The following is a 14,566-nucleotide window of genomic DNA, read 5'->3' on the forward strand; positions in this document are numbered from 1 at the left end:
TTCTGCGCTATTTGGAATCAAGGACAGCCTTTAGTTTTCCATTTCAGTGCACAAGCTGTTAAAATCAAGAGCAGAACTGGATCGTTAAATCCGAGACGTAAGTAACAAGACTGCGCCGACAGAGACTGAGTCTGATGAGCTCCAGCAGGTCCTGGAATGGTGTGTGTACAGATCTCCAAGGATCCGAATGAAAAGGGGACACCTGCAAGCGTGGGATTTGTGTGTATGTTCACCTCCGTTATTGTAACTGCGGCGTGCATATCCTTCTCCGAGAGTATCCTTGCATGAGCTAGTGGAAACGACGCTCACTGCAGAAGCCAGAACTGTGTATGTTCTTTCTTTCACAAAGCCTCTCTATGAGTAGCTATACTCAGATCATCGTTATATAGAACAGGAAACAGGTGTCCTATTCACTGGTGACATGGGTATCTGAATCTCTTACACACGGGGCAGAAGGAGACAGAAAGAGACAAAGAACGAAGCAGGCTGCAGACATAGGCAGAAAGAGACACGTTCTCAGCTTTCCAAGACTGTCACAGAAACAATGAAAGTCCCATTTTAGAAAATAGGAATAGAATGGTAAGATCAGGTCACAGGAGAAAAATTTGGACAAAAACAAAACAGTATTTCATGTATTTATCTCTTCATGCCTGCTGACATGTCTGATGACAAAAAGGACTGGGATCATGACTGTTTACCACAGTACCCAGGAAAGATCTGTGCCCCAGCTCGGTTCACCCCCTGGGAGTTATGATAATCTTTAATGGTGGTAAAGAATTCTGTATTTTTATAGGAAGGGTTATCGTTGAGGTTTAAATAAACACCTGTGTGTGAATAACTTAAAGGTTACATATTAATAATATTAATGCAGTTTTTTTTGCCACGGGATTTGCTTATTTGAATATAAGCAATATTCCAAACACTGTATTTTTCCTGTGCCATGAACAGTCTGTACATCACAGAGCACACAACACTAGAGTACTAGAGTGATCCTATCTCTAACTTTCCAGACTGCTGCTTTCAGCCTCGGTCACAAGGAGTCCCAGTGCTTTCAGGTTGTATAGGAATCTTCACCACATGGTGGAAAATGACGGTAATCATCAGAAATTAAACACGAAACGGGCCCAGCTGTATCATTGAGTGTCCAAAATCCAAGTCCGATCCAAGAGTGGGGACGAAGACCTCTCATCAGACAGTAGAAACCACTGTAAAACTTGCATCAAAAAACCGACAGACAGATAAAACAGAACAAGACAAATGTGACGAGACAAGATAACCCCTTCAGACTAGGCCAGAGCCTCTGACCACTAACGGCTGACAGCTCGCCCTGACGTGACTCAACCCTGCGTGCCAGCAAAGTCATTTCTAGAGACAGAAAGCGCGGTTACAACATTTCTATTTGAGGTTGCGAGGTCATCAAGTTGTCAGATAACACTTGAGGCTTTATCTTTCAAACGAGAAGCGTGTGTTTTGACAACAAAAAAAAGGGTGACCAAAACTCCCCCCAAAAAACAATCGCTGCGATGGGGCGGTGTGGTGTGACTGCTAACAGATTCATTCTCCAGATCTGGAAGCGCCTCTCCGCCACAAGAGCGCGGTGGTTTTGGGGGCGGCGCGTGGCTCCGCAGATGTCTGGGGGACAGCAGGGGCTGGGGCGCCGTCTCCGCCCCAGCGGCGCTGTCAGTTGGCTGGGCAGGAAGCGAGCCGTTGGCGGGCGGTTTACCCAGCGTGGGTCACGTGGGGGGGTGGGGGGGGGACACCTGCGGCGGGGGCAAAGCTAGCGCGTCTTTACCTGGAAGCGCCGACTCAAAACCACCTGAGACCCCAACGGCGCAGGCCATGGCTGCCAACGGCTGCCAGCAGGGGGCGGCGCGGAGCCGGTACCCACCACCTATTGGCAGCAGGGCTACGGCTAGGTTTGGCAGCCAGTGGCTTGGACACATTGCCTTCCATGGCCAGCCGCGTCTATAGAGCTGGTGGCGAGGGGCAGATCTCTGATGATCAACTCTACTGGTTCAGGGAGTATGGCAGGCCTTGCAAAGGAAAAGCGTTTATTCCACGCTGAAAGGAAGAGAAAAGAGACACAACGTTTCGGCTGTGGAGCCTTCTTCAGGTGTCAAACGTCTCGTACGGGAAAATCTATTAAGCGGCACCATGACCAGGAAAATCAATGCTGCACCTCTCCCAGAAGACAGACAAGGGCCGGCCCTACGAGCCACGAGCTAGCAGCCTATCCTTTCTGCTGTACGCCTGCTTGTTTTCACAACACATCTTTTGGGGAAGGAGAAGTGTGCTGGAAATGGTTAGTTCTACTTTATTTTGCTCAGCAAAACGAACCACCCGACGATGGTAAGCACTTACAATAAAAGGCCAGCTATAAGCAGTGGGATTTACAACGGTTTTGCAAAAAAAAAAAAAAAAAGCAAAAATCTGGTTTCATAAAGGAAGCCAATAAATACAGAATTCCAGATGGCGGGACTCTGTTAACAGCACTCTCCCTGCCGCGAGCTGGCACATAAAGGGTTATTCTGAGACGCAGCGAGCTGCCGTCTGGCCGGGGAGAGGAAAAGGGCTCTCCTGCGATCAGGCCCGTCCGTTTCTCAAGAGTGGATCCCAGCATTTGGGGAAGGAAAAGGACGAATTCCAAAAAATCCCAGCAGAGAGCGAGAAAGGGAGATGGGGAGGGCAGGAGGGGAGAGGGGCGTGTGGGCAATGACTGGAGCATCGCCTACAATTAAAATCAGGATCACTCCTCCAGAGAACCCCACCACCCCATCCCTGTTCTCCCCAAGACCACTGCCCACAGGCTCTCTGGCCCAGGGGCCTCTGTCTTAGCTCCTCTCCCCGGCCTTCAGCTCCCTTCTGTGTCACAGCTGGAATGTAGGTCAGGAAAAGCCCAACGCTACCAGTGGGACACTGCTGTAGCCTGAAGTGGGTGATTTGGGTAATTGCATTGCCCATTCTCATAACATGCTTTTTATGCAAAACAGAAAACAATATGCAATTATCCTTAAGGACGAATTGCTGCATGTCATCAGAAAACGGGCCTGATTCAATCATGCATTTAGAAGGCTATATGCAATTAAGCCATAATAAAGATAATTATTTTCACTGCTCTCACAATAATCATCACCGCCATTATCAGCATCTTTATCACGGCCGTTATTATTATTGTTATTACTGTTATTTTAAGGACGTGTTTACGACGCAGTTAAAACAGGCGCGCCACGTGCCTGCGTTTTTCCTAAAACCGGCCCCGCTAGGAAAATCACGGCACATGTTCAGAGCAAGAGGAAGGAAACAAAGCCCTTCCCAAAAACCGCCTCCGATACCCAGGAAGGAAAGGCGAAAACGCAAGCTCGTAGAGGAGCCGCGGGACGAGCCGACACCAATCCAGAACCGGCTCGCGGGTCTTCTAGGCAGGCGGATCCTTAAGCTGTGATCGGCGGCAGTTTCCCTCGCCTCGTCCAACTCCTCTCCTGTCTCTCTCTCTCTCCACTAGAACTGCGCTCACACTTGCTGCATCCTCTAAATAATCCCTGCCACTTCTTCCGCGCTCAGTTCTACCACATCTCTCTCCCTCTCCCGGCTCTGCTCTCTATTATTATTCTGTTGAGCTCCCTCCCTCCCTCCCTCTCTCACAGCAGATTTGTTCAGTCATTGAGTTACAGTAGAGCTGGGTGCCAACAGCAAAGCCCCACTGTGCGGCCTGCCAACAACAATTACTGTTTTCTCTGGCAGCTGCCAACAACTAGGAGGACAGAGGCTACTTAACTCCCACTGTGCCGCAGCACAGTCACACTTCAGCGCCGAGCAGGGGAGGCCCCGGCCCTGACCGCTGCCCACACGAGCACCATCTCCTCACCGGGCTTCAGCGGACACTGGGGGGCTCCGGCCCCTGCGAGCCGGCACAGCCCGGCGCGCGCCCCCCCCCCGACGCCAGGCCCTGGAGAAACGGGGGCGCCAGCTGGGACAGGGGTGCACGGGGACAGAGCGAGCGCCGGCGGGCGGAAAAAAAAAAAACGAGAGAGGAGGTGAAACGCAAAAGGCCGGGGTCCGGAACGCAACGCTGGCGGGACAGATCTCGCGCGCCTGGAGAGGCACTGCGGACCTCCACCCCCTCCACGCCCAGCGAGGCCCACTGCGACGCCGATGGACCGGAATAAAGCCGGAAAACAGAGACGCCAAAGAAAAAGAAAAAAAAAAACCCTATGACAGAGAGGGGGAAAAAAAGCATTGCGTTTCATGAATATGAAATCTCAATTTGGGATTACCTTAAGACAAACTAATTAAACAGACTTTAGGAGCGCTTAAGGGAAACATCAGGAATCAGATGTTATGCAAGAGCCTGTATTTACTGAAGACTCTGCAAAAGCTTAAGCCAACGGCGGCGGTGCTGACAGACTAGACGCCTTTAGGCGACATTGCCCCCAAATAAAACCAGATTTCCTCAATCCTCCGTCTGCTTACACAGCGCTCCACACTTGGAACAGATGACCAGGCTGCACCAGTTGCGCCGAGAGCAGTTCGGTCTTCAAATCAGCCGCAGCCCAGATGAGTCAAGTCTGGTTCACAATTGCTTAGTCCGCCTTAGCGCAAAGGGCTTTCTTCTCGTCAAAAAAAAAAGGACAGCGGGAGGGGGAGACTGTGCGCCCCACTACAGTGAAACAAGCAACCACGGCTCAACTTGAAAGCCACCGCTTTCTGAAGATAAAAGCTTCCCCTTGGCAAGACTGCTATAAAAACCAGAAATCCAAACCCCTTGTTGTTCCAGTTTGCTCCTGCGCCGGCTCACTCTTGCAGAGCTGCGCGGTGTTAAATCCGGGCCTGAACTCAAGAGCCCCGCCTGCAACCTCTGAAACAGCAGGGTTTTTGTTTTGAAAAGAAACATCTCTTCCACAACGCTGTCTGAAGAGCTCCACCCTGTCCCTTAATAAAGAACAGGTGACAGACAGAGCGGGCGGCACCGCCACTAAAACAATTGTTGAACACGCACAACCCACCCCACACCGGGCAGGAGATGAGAAGGCCCACCCCCCCCACGGGGGGCGCTGAGCTTACCTTCATGCGAATGGGGGAACCAGATCTGAGAGGCGCTGGAGTGGGGACCCCCTCGGAAGGAGGGCTCGGAGGGGGAGGAGGGTGGTCCCGAGGGGTGGGGCGGGTGCGAGGGGGGCGACCCCAGACTGCTAGCCAGGAAGGTCCCCATGAAGGATGCAGAGGAGTTGCCCATCAATCCGCTGCCTGGATCCGGGGAGAGAGAGAGAGAGAGGGACAAGACAGTTAGACCGGCTCACACACTTTTCTGTGCTACACATGAACAGCCGCCAAGATGTCCGAGATGGGAGCCCTCCCACCTCCAGCGGTTTGTGGTTTTACTGTACTGGCTGGCAGGTGCTGCGCAGAAAGCTCAGAGGAGAAACTGCTGCAGCAGTGCAGGACCGGGGGCCCCCTTAGTATTTACCTGTAACCATGTGGCAACAAGAGGACTGCTGGAGATTGGAAAGTGCCCTGTCCCTGCGCCGCGACTGGACGGCCCGGCTCCCCGCTGCAGGACAGGGTCCACGCCTCAGACGAAAACTTGTCAAAACTCTGCCGTCCAGGAGCTAAACTGCAGGGCTTGTCACCAAGGACTGCAATGCGAAAAAGCAACACTAACCCTAGAAGCAGGCCCGCCTCTGTCACTCAGTTTCAAACCGCGCGTTAGAAAGAGGAAGCTGCTCAAAGACAGAGACAACGACCTGAAAGCCCCAGGTCTTGTGGCAGACGTCTGTGTAGGAATCCCCTGATGGGTGTGAGTGGGGAGGGTTCCTGGGTGAGTATGGGTAGGACCGGCCGCAGTGGAATCAGGCAGCCTCAGCGACAGGAAGTGCTACATCATTATCACACCAAAACCGCCATCAACAGCCATTACAACAGCTCTCGATTTCAGACGCCCTGCAAACTGAAAGATGCTATTGTTGTTGCATTGTGACATTTGTGCATTTACCTCCCCACTGGGGAGGGTGTTCTTTGTTAGTAAGCTCGATGGACAATGTCTCCAAAATACATTTCTCAGACACTGAGCTTCCCATGTGGAAGGCTCATTCATTGAAAATGAAACGCAGAAAACACAGCAAGAAGACTGTGTGTTGTACAGTAAGTGCCAGGAAGAGGACAGGGCCTCGCTGTGTGCCCAGTGATGCGATCACCTGGGACTGCAGTTTAGTTTAAGTGTCTTCTCTTAACATTAAGTGTCACGATGTAAAGTGAAGTCATGCCTTTCCCACCCCACACCTGACTGCTTACTGTGGATGTGTAGGTTTGGCTCCAATTGTGCATGCATGCTGATTAACTTGACTCCCTGGGATTTTAATTCGGGCAGGGTCTCCCCCAAGATTGATGCAAACAGGTAATCAGCTTGCCCCGTCTGCTCCGTCTCTGTCAGAGCCACAGGCCCTCTCACGGATTCCTCATGTGGTTGTCCCTCTTCGCACCGTCCAGTACACAGACCCTCGAACCCTGGCTATCCGGGTGGATTGCAGCGGCCAGAGCTAGCACCGCCTCCCCCCCCCCGCACACAGACGCACACAACTCCCGTCTGTCCCTCTGGGCGTCCCGGCAGCTCGGCGCAGCTCAAACACCTGCCTGCGGCACACTCCTGGGGGGCTCTGCAGGAGGCAGCCACAGCACCTGGCTGCACATTTCGACTGCTGTTCCTGCTCACAGCGGCAGGGCAGGCCCCCGAGCCCCCGACACGAGCTCAGCGCTGCCGGAGCGGCGCAGCGCACCACGGCTGGCCCAACGCGCCTGCACGGGCCGGCTTTCCGTCTTCGTCCGCGAACAGGGTTGTGCCAGCGGAATCCGTTCTCTTTATTATGCTGTGCTCCCAGTAAAGGAGACAAAGCTGGCTGGTGCCAGGTCTGACTCCCTCCGCAAAGTGCATCCTCATTATTTGACTGCCATCGTTGCCAAGATCAAAAACAGCAACGGTTTATGCTAAGATTGTGCTAGCATACACGGGCCAAATGTAAAAAAAAAAGAGACGAATCTCATTCCCAAATGAGCGCTGCGTGTTTCTGAGACCATGGCGGTCTGGCTTTAGGCTTTACACTTTGTGTGGAAGGGGAGAGCAGGCTCCCTGTCAGAGCTAGTGAGTGCCGTGCTGCTCTCTGCCGAGGAGCTACACAGCGGCACACAGGGGGTTAACAGTGGCAGGAATGCTCCTTGGCTGTCAGAGCTCCAGGTGGCTCCACTGTCAGATCTCCTTGCACCGTATTCCCCTAATTGCACAGCAGACACCTTTCAACTCCGGAGAGAGGGAGACTTGGCAATTATGGGGCTGAGTGCTGGTCCCCCCCCCCCATCGCCCCCCATCGCCCCCCATCGCCACTTTGAGAGCCTGCTGTGCGGCCAGGCCTGCCACTGCAAGAGGAGAGGAGAGGTGAGGCTGTCTCTTCTCACTCCAGACTCGCGCCCTGACTGGGGGGGGCGGGGGTCTCGCTGGTCTCTTCCAACAGATTCTGCGAGGGACCCCACAAACGTAAGAGAAGGCCGTCTTAAAAACAGACCCAGGCAGCTGTCTTCGTCTTTGGACGGGGGTCTCGAACCCCCCCTCCTTGAGGACCTTGTCACGTGTCTCCCGGTGTTTGACCCACGACCTCCCTGTTACATAGCGGGCCTAATTATTCAACTGCATAGCTGTAACAGCGCACGCCCAGCCAGACCGGAAGGCTTTTTTTATTGGTAACTGTAGCTTCAAGGAAGTGAATGTCCTGAGTTAACCAACTGTAAGGAAAAATCCTACAGATGTCAAAGAAAACAATAAGACTGATTGTCTAACTGACTACCCAGGTAGCAAAAAAACAAAACAGAAACCACCAGCGCCTCTCTAGAGCTGAGCCTGAGACCCCTGCTTAAACAGGTAAAACTGTCCAGACCTGAGACGCGTCCTGTAAAACCACTGCTCTGAGGCACTTGTAAAGGAGAGTTCTGAAAAATGAGATTAAACTTGGTTACTAAAGTACCGAAAGAGCCCAACGGGAAGAATGGCCTCCTCGTGTGTGCAGTTCTTCGTATGTGGTGTAGGATAAGTGAAGAGGGGTGTCTGAAGTTTTACTCATCTCTAATACAATGCCAGTATCTTAGCTGTAGATGTTTGCACAAAAAAATAACATGATCAGCACTCTCAAGGCTGCAGCAAGGCTGCCATTCGCAAGCAGCACCCGACGAGCCAAAGCCCTCTTCTGATATTGCCGGCTGCGGCAGGCTGTGCGCAGGTTTGACTGCATGGCTTTTCGGCGCAGGTCCTTTCCTTCACCTGCGGCCGGAACAGACCGGTCGGAGGCTTGTCTGGTGCTGCTGATGGCCGGATCATAAATCAGTCTCGAAGGCACAACACTAGGGCGATCCCGTTCATTAGACGAGAATAATAGCGTTAATTAAAGTGACAGGAGGCTCAGTAACACCTGCTTTCAGGTGCGAGGAGAAACAGAAGAACCGGCGCCGGGGAGCGCAGTGTTGACGCTGGTGCTGCACCACGCTGGCAACAAAAACTGCCCAAAATATTCCCACAGAGCGCCTCATACATTTTAGGTACTTCACATCACTTACGAACACAGCTCCCAAAGAGCTAGAAATCCCCCAGAATCCCTCAGATCAGGATATACTGTTGTGTTTTTCCATTCTAGATAAAATCGCTTTTTAAAGGGGAAGGTACTAAAAATCACAAGTTCACAAGACCGGAGCACTTTTGCAGACAAAAGAAACGAACACTGGTGCGCTCCTGGTTGACTGAACAAAAATACACGCTGAGGTAGGTCTTGAGAACTATGGGAATATGTGAGGAATGGGGCAGGAAGTAGCTCCATGGAAATCAAGGTCTTGTCTTGGTGGAGCCCACAGTGAAGGATATTGCCCTTGGTCTTCTTGAAGGGCTGTTTGAGAGTCAAGCTGCTGAAGCCCGACTCCTGCTACATTCAAGAAACAGATGGATGAGCCACTGACTACCTCCTGGGCCAGATAAGCAAAGCAGCCCCCACTTGTCTGCAAGCGTTCTTATGTTCTTGTCACGGCACAAGGAGACAGGAGTCACACCAGCGGGATACGTCCTGGGCTATCAGGTGTCTGGCGAGTGGCATGTGGGCCTGCCTCACAAACTGCCCTCACTGCGCCCCTGCGGGGAGAACCGGCCAGGACCCCTGCAACCCCAGCGCGGAGGATGAGCTGGTGAGGGAGACAGGGTGTGACAGCAGAGTGACAGGAGAGGAGACTGGAAGACAGGAGAGGTGACCGGAGGACAGGAGAGGAGACCGGAGGACAGGAGAGGTGACCGGAGGAGAAGAGACCAGAGGACAGGAGAGGAGACCGGAGGACAGGAGAGGAGACCGGAGGACAGGAGAGGTGACCAGAGGAGAGGAGACCAGAGGACAGGAGAGGAGACCGGAGGACAGGAGAGGAGACCGGAGGAGAGACCAGAGGAGAGGAGACCAGAGTGACAGGAGAGGAGACTGGAAGACAGGAGAGGTGACCGGAGGACAGGAGAGGTGACCGGAGGAGAAGAGACCAGAGGACAGGAGAGGAGACCGGAGGACAGGAGAGGTGACCGGAGGACAGGAGAGGTGACCGGAGGAGAGGAGACCAGAGGAGAGGAGACCAGAGGACAGGAGAGGAGACCGGAGGACAGGAGAAAAGACCGGAGGACAGGAGAAGAGACCGGAGGACAGGAGAGGAGACCAGAGGACAGGAGAGGAGACCGGGGAAGAGGAGACCGGAGGAGAGGAGAGGAGACCGGAGGACAGGTGAGGAAACCGATGGAGAGGTGGGAGCAAAAGGAAACCGAAAACCCTCCAACATGTCATTCGAAGCTCGGCTGTTCTCAGGCGGTTCATCATTTTTCCCAGCCGCCGAAAAGAACAGCCAGAACGAGACCAATAGACCAATAACAATTACAAACACTGTCGGATACAGATACATCAGCCTCAGCAGACACGTAACTAGAGGACCAAACAAAGACTGATGTGACCACCTCAGTCGGTGCCCCCCACCCAACTAAGAGATAGTCTCCTCAGACCCCCACCCCACCCCAGAACACCTCGGAATGGGGCAGATTAGTTACAGCAGACAGCGGTACAGAGCACCTGTATGCCCTCTGAAATTAGTCCCCTAATCCTCATCCATTATTGACGGCCACCCTGAAGTGAGCGCGGGGCTCCTTTAAGCCACACATCACAGCTGCAAAAAAAACAAACAAACAAGAAAAGCACCTCGGGCAGAGAGACGGCGGCGGGAGGAGTGAGGTGATCGCGCTAAGGGCCAGCACCGGAGGGGTCTCTCCGGCCGGCCCGCCCGGTGACTCGCCTCGCTCGCGGAAGCAGGGGGCGTGCTCCGACTCGAGGGCTCCGCGCGCGGAAACATCAGGTGCAAGACATGGCCTCGAGTCTAATCCAGGACAGGCTCCTCATTCCTGACGCCTGCGAGCTCACCTCAGGGTACTGACGCACGCCGGAATCTTACATAAACAAGTGCAAATTACAAGCGCGCACTCGAGCGCCTAGCCACAGACTCGTGCTGTGGGTTTGCTTAACTCAAGCGATCGGGGCTGCGCAGAATGAATACAATATTTGATCACAACAACGCTAGCACGGCAAACCACACTGAGTCAACAAAACCCACTCCCTGCCACCCTGCAGCCCGGCACTCTCCCCACTGAGCGAGGCAAAAGCTAACTGCCTTCTGCACTGCAGCCGGGCGCTCTTGCACACCGAGAAGTCACACTCACGCTCTCTTTCACAGAATGCTTTGAAACTACGCAAAACCAACCCTGATGTAACCCTGGGGGAAAGGGTTATTTATAGTTCCTGTTGAGCCCCAGTTGGTATTTATTCATTCAGTAATGGCAGTCCTTTTTAAGTAATAAACTTTAATTACTGCAATTGCAAAGTACAGGAAAAAAGGCACAAAATTACCAGTTAACTGAGTCACATTTCATTTTGTAAGAACAAAGAGCTGATGCTTTTCTTGTCCTAAAACACTACAATCGCATGAAACAACAAAATTACAGGTTGAAGGCGGCTGCTGTTTCTGTCTGTGTGAGGATATTCCCATCCCTGGATCAAAGAGCAGACAGACAGGGATTCCAGGCAGCCTATCCCCTATCCCTCTCTCCTCCGGGCATCCCGGCAAACGGGGAACAAGCGCAGCTGCAGGCAACTCTACAGCGTGGGCACCATCTCCACCTGGGATTGTGTCCATCATACCTGCGGTATTCCTCTCCGCAAAAAAAAACAACACATTTTTGGGAGAATCTGGCTTTTTGGGCGAGTTGTTTCTTGTTGTTGCTGCTTTGCTGAATCCCTGCCTGTGAGCCACAGGAAAAGGCGGGGCTGAAACATGTGACCGGAGGGCGCTGGGAGCACGTGGACGAGGAGACCAGCCCAGTTTTCTGGTTCTGGTGCTGGGTGCTAAAGGACAGAAGAAGCTTAAAGCCAGGGCTCACGCTGGCTGACCGAAGCGGAGTTTGTTTACTCCGTCGGGTTATCAACGGGGCGCAGATCGTGCTCTTCTGCGAAAGCTTAGGCCAAATCAGGTCCTGTGCATGCTAGTCTGTATGATCCCAGACAGTAAGGCTGATTAACCCAATTAAAGAGTTAAAACAGGGTGACTGTAACAGACCCTCCCTCCCGCCCCGACTCTGCCCAGCCAAATGCAAAACCTAGAAGAGGGTGCAGGGATTGTGTGGGGGTGCGACACCCCTTCTCAGAGGCTGCTCCTTGGCACCAGGTCTTATACCTGCCAGGCTCATGGGTGTGGAACTGCCTTTTTCTGCCAAGGCCTTACCAAGTCTTGCACAACTCTTCTCCACAAGCCAACCAGCCCACCCCCGAACCCCCCCTCCGGCTACCACCACCCACTGTCTCTCCACGCTCTCTGGTAAGTCCAGTCAGCAGCGCGCTGACCACGTTTAACCACTGTGCAAACCAGGAGGCGATTTGGAAACCAATTATAAAGCAATCTGCCTGCACGCAGAAAAATTCCGAAGGAGGAATGGAGCTGCACCAGGGAGAGGTCCAAGCCTGATACCAAACATCTGCAAAGGGGAAAGGCCCAAACTCTCGAAGGTGTGTCTGTTCCTCTGCAGCGAGCACAGTTGCATGTACTTTGCTTTGAACAAGGACCTCTCTGAGGTCTAGCAAGCTGCATGTTATGTCCCATCTGGTTTAGATGATTCATTATCCGTGTAGAAGTATGCTTTAAAACAGTTCTGTTGTGAAAGCCCAAAGAGCAGACAGAGTGCAGCATGACACAAATAAAACGTATCCGTATGATAAAAAAAATGGTACTAGAAAAGAGGAATGTAACTTATTTTCTGAGTTCGGTGCACATAAACACAGTATTTCCACTCATTGTTTAGACACATGCAACACAGAAAAAAGCAAACCAAAGCCACTGACTGCTTTAGCTAAAACAAATTGAGGCTCAAACTAGATTGTAACACAAAGGTATATACTGGCAAAAATGTAATTGCTTTTTTATCACCACGGGAGCTGTAAGATGTTTAGCAGTATAGGCAGAGGTGCCCAGAAAGTGACAAGCCAGTCTCCAGAAGGCCATGAAGCCACAGCTACAAAGTCAAAGAGGCAGGACTGGGCGACAGACTAGCAGGGCTCCGAGTCAGACCCTCAGACAGAACTGGGCCGCCTGGTTCCGAGCTGACCCAACCACAGAGCTGGGAGAGAAGAGGAACACCCAGGCTGTGTGGGGATCCTGTGCTGCCTTCGCTGGTCTGAAGACACACCTGCACCACAGCACGACGAAACTCCCGCCAGCCTAGGAGACCTGGGGAGTCCTCCGCAACACGAGAGCGCACAGAGCAGGACAGATTAAATCATTCGGAGAAAAGAAACGACTCCGAAATTGGATACGCTTCACCGGGCCTCGTGGAATCAAAAAGAAAATAAATGGCAATGATAGCCACTGTGATTAGCATCATTCTCACCTATCAAAGCTCTCAACAGCCGCAAAGTTTCGTTTCATTCATTGAACTTGAGGAGAAAAAAAAAAAAAGGAAGCAATTCCAGATGTAGAAACTGTTCCGATTTTTGAAGTGGTTCAAATTAAGAGGCGCTCTATTTGGCTGCCTTCAGAACCGATTTTTTCACCCGTCTGTTCAAACACACTCGGGGAGCCCGCGCGCACCAGCCAAGAGCTACATCAGCCCTGCGAAGAACTCCCGTTTCCCTGCTGCAGCTTCCCAGACCGGCGTGAGACGTGACAGACACTCGAGCTGAAGCAGTTTCGGCCACTTACCCCAGAGAAACATAGTGTTTCAAAATGACTTGTATCCTTGTATTAGAGCAACGGCAAAGAGGGTTCGGAGCTCAGCGAAAGCTGCTCAGCACCTTTGGAACACTCCCCTCAGCGCAGCCCGACTGCGTTCAGGATATTTTAAGGTTGAGTAACTCACTGCCTGGTTCCGTACAACAGAAAAGAAGAAAAAAAATTCGAAGGGGGGATTTCCTTAAAGTCTAAGTCATCTTGAAAACATTAGAGTTACAAGTAGCCAAATTCCTGTTGGTTTGGAAATAACTGCTGCAGGAGGAATTTTTTCTAACCTTTTTTTTTTGGGGGGGGGGGAGAGAAAGAAAATAAAAATCTTTGGACCCCACAGATTTTTTTTTCTTCTTTTCCTTGGGAAGCCCAGCTGCCAAGAAAGTTTTCCCTTTTTCTTCCCTTTTTTGATCAGAAGCAGGAGAGGAGCTGTCCTGGAGGGGGTCCAGTGGCGGAGGGGGCGGGGGGGCGGGGGAAGTGAGGTCAGTACCACCGCGCAGCGCCTGGCTGCCCACGCCCAGGGCCCTCGGCCTACTGGATGTTTGAGCACTGAGTCGGGTGGATGTGGTCAGAGCCGGTTTCCATTCCCTCTTCAACACCCGGAGCAGGGAGCCAAGATCCTATTATCCGGGGCAGGCACGGGGCGGGGCACCCAGAAACAGGTGGACGTCTCCGGGCCCTCGGGACGACCTGGCTGCCGAGGCGCTGGCCTCGACGATCAAGAGCAGCGAGGGCCCAGAGGGAAGGAGGGCAGGGGGACGCGCCGCTCCGGTGGGTCGAGGGGGATCGCGCAGCCCAGAGCTCCGGCCTGGACACTCCCGACGGGCCGGGGCGGAGGAGGAGCAGACAGGAGCTCAGGGGCGCACGGACACTCAGAGGTGTCCCGCGTTCGTGCCGCCAGCGCTGAGGGGAGACGGCGGCCGCAGAGACGCCCCGCCGGGGGGCGTGGGAGCTGTGGAGCTGCTGGGAGACCCAGGTGGACGGGCCCCAGGCTCCCTGGCCTGGCTGTCAAGTGCAGGAGGAGAAAAACGCACCGAGATCGGGGCCGCTAACGTCCGGGTGGAAATGCAGTCACAGACGGAGAGGCGGTTAAGAAACGTTCCATGCGCGCACAGCTGCACGCCTCCCACATCTGGCCAGAGGCTGAGCTGGTGTTTACCTCGACTCCCCCCCCCCAGCCCCTCGGCTCCCCTGGCCGGCCTTCCTGGCAGGCAGAAACCCAACAGCTCGGCAAAGATTACTCAGCACAACGCCTAGC

The 14,566-nt window shown here is 53.2% G+C and overlaps 1 protein-coding gene across 7 annotated transcripts in view; it reads right to left on the reverse strand.

Moving 5' to 3' along the window:
- The window catches only part of bahcc1b (BAH domain and coiled-coil containing 1b), a 118,526-nt gene that overhangs the window by 50,109 nt on the left and 53,851 nt on the right, over nucleotides 1–14,566 (reverse strand). For 5 of the 7 annotated variants that reach the window (XM_069194551.1, XM_069194552.1, XM_069194553.1 and 2 more), the window contains one exon: nucleotides 5,062–5,244. In XM_069194551.1, coding sequence (XP_069050652.1) covers nucleotides 5,062–5,244 — 183 coding nt within the window. Of the gene's footprint in view, nucleotides 1–5,061; nucleotides 5,245–5,464; nucleotides 5,804–13,287; nucleotides 13,525–14,566 lie in introns of those variants that run through there. The other 2 variants (XM_069194554.1, XM_069194555.1) reach the window with 2 other exon arrangements.

This window comes from Lepisosteus oculatus, chromosome 9, assembly GCF_040954835.1.
Source record: "Lepisosteus oculatus isolate fLepOcu1 chromosome 9, fLepOcu1.hap2, whole genome shotgun sequence".
Classification (NCBI taxonomy): Eukaryota; Metazoa; Chordata; class Actinopteri; order Semionotiformes; family Lepisosteidae; genus Lepisosteus; species Lepisosteus oculatus.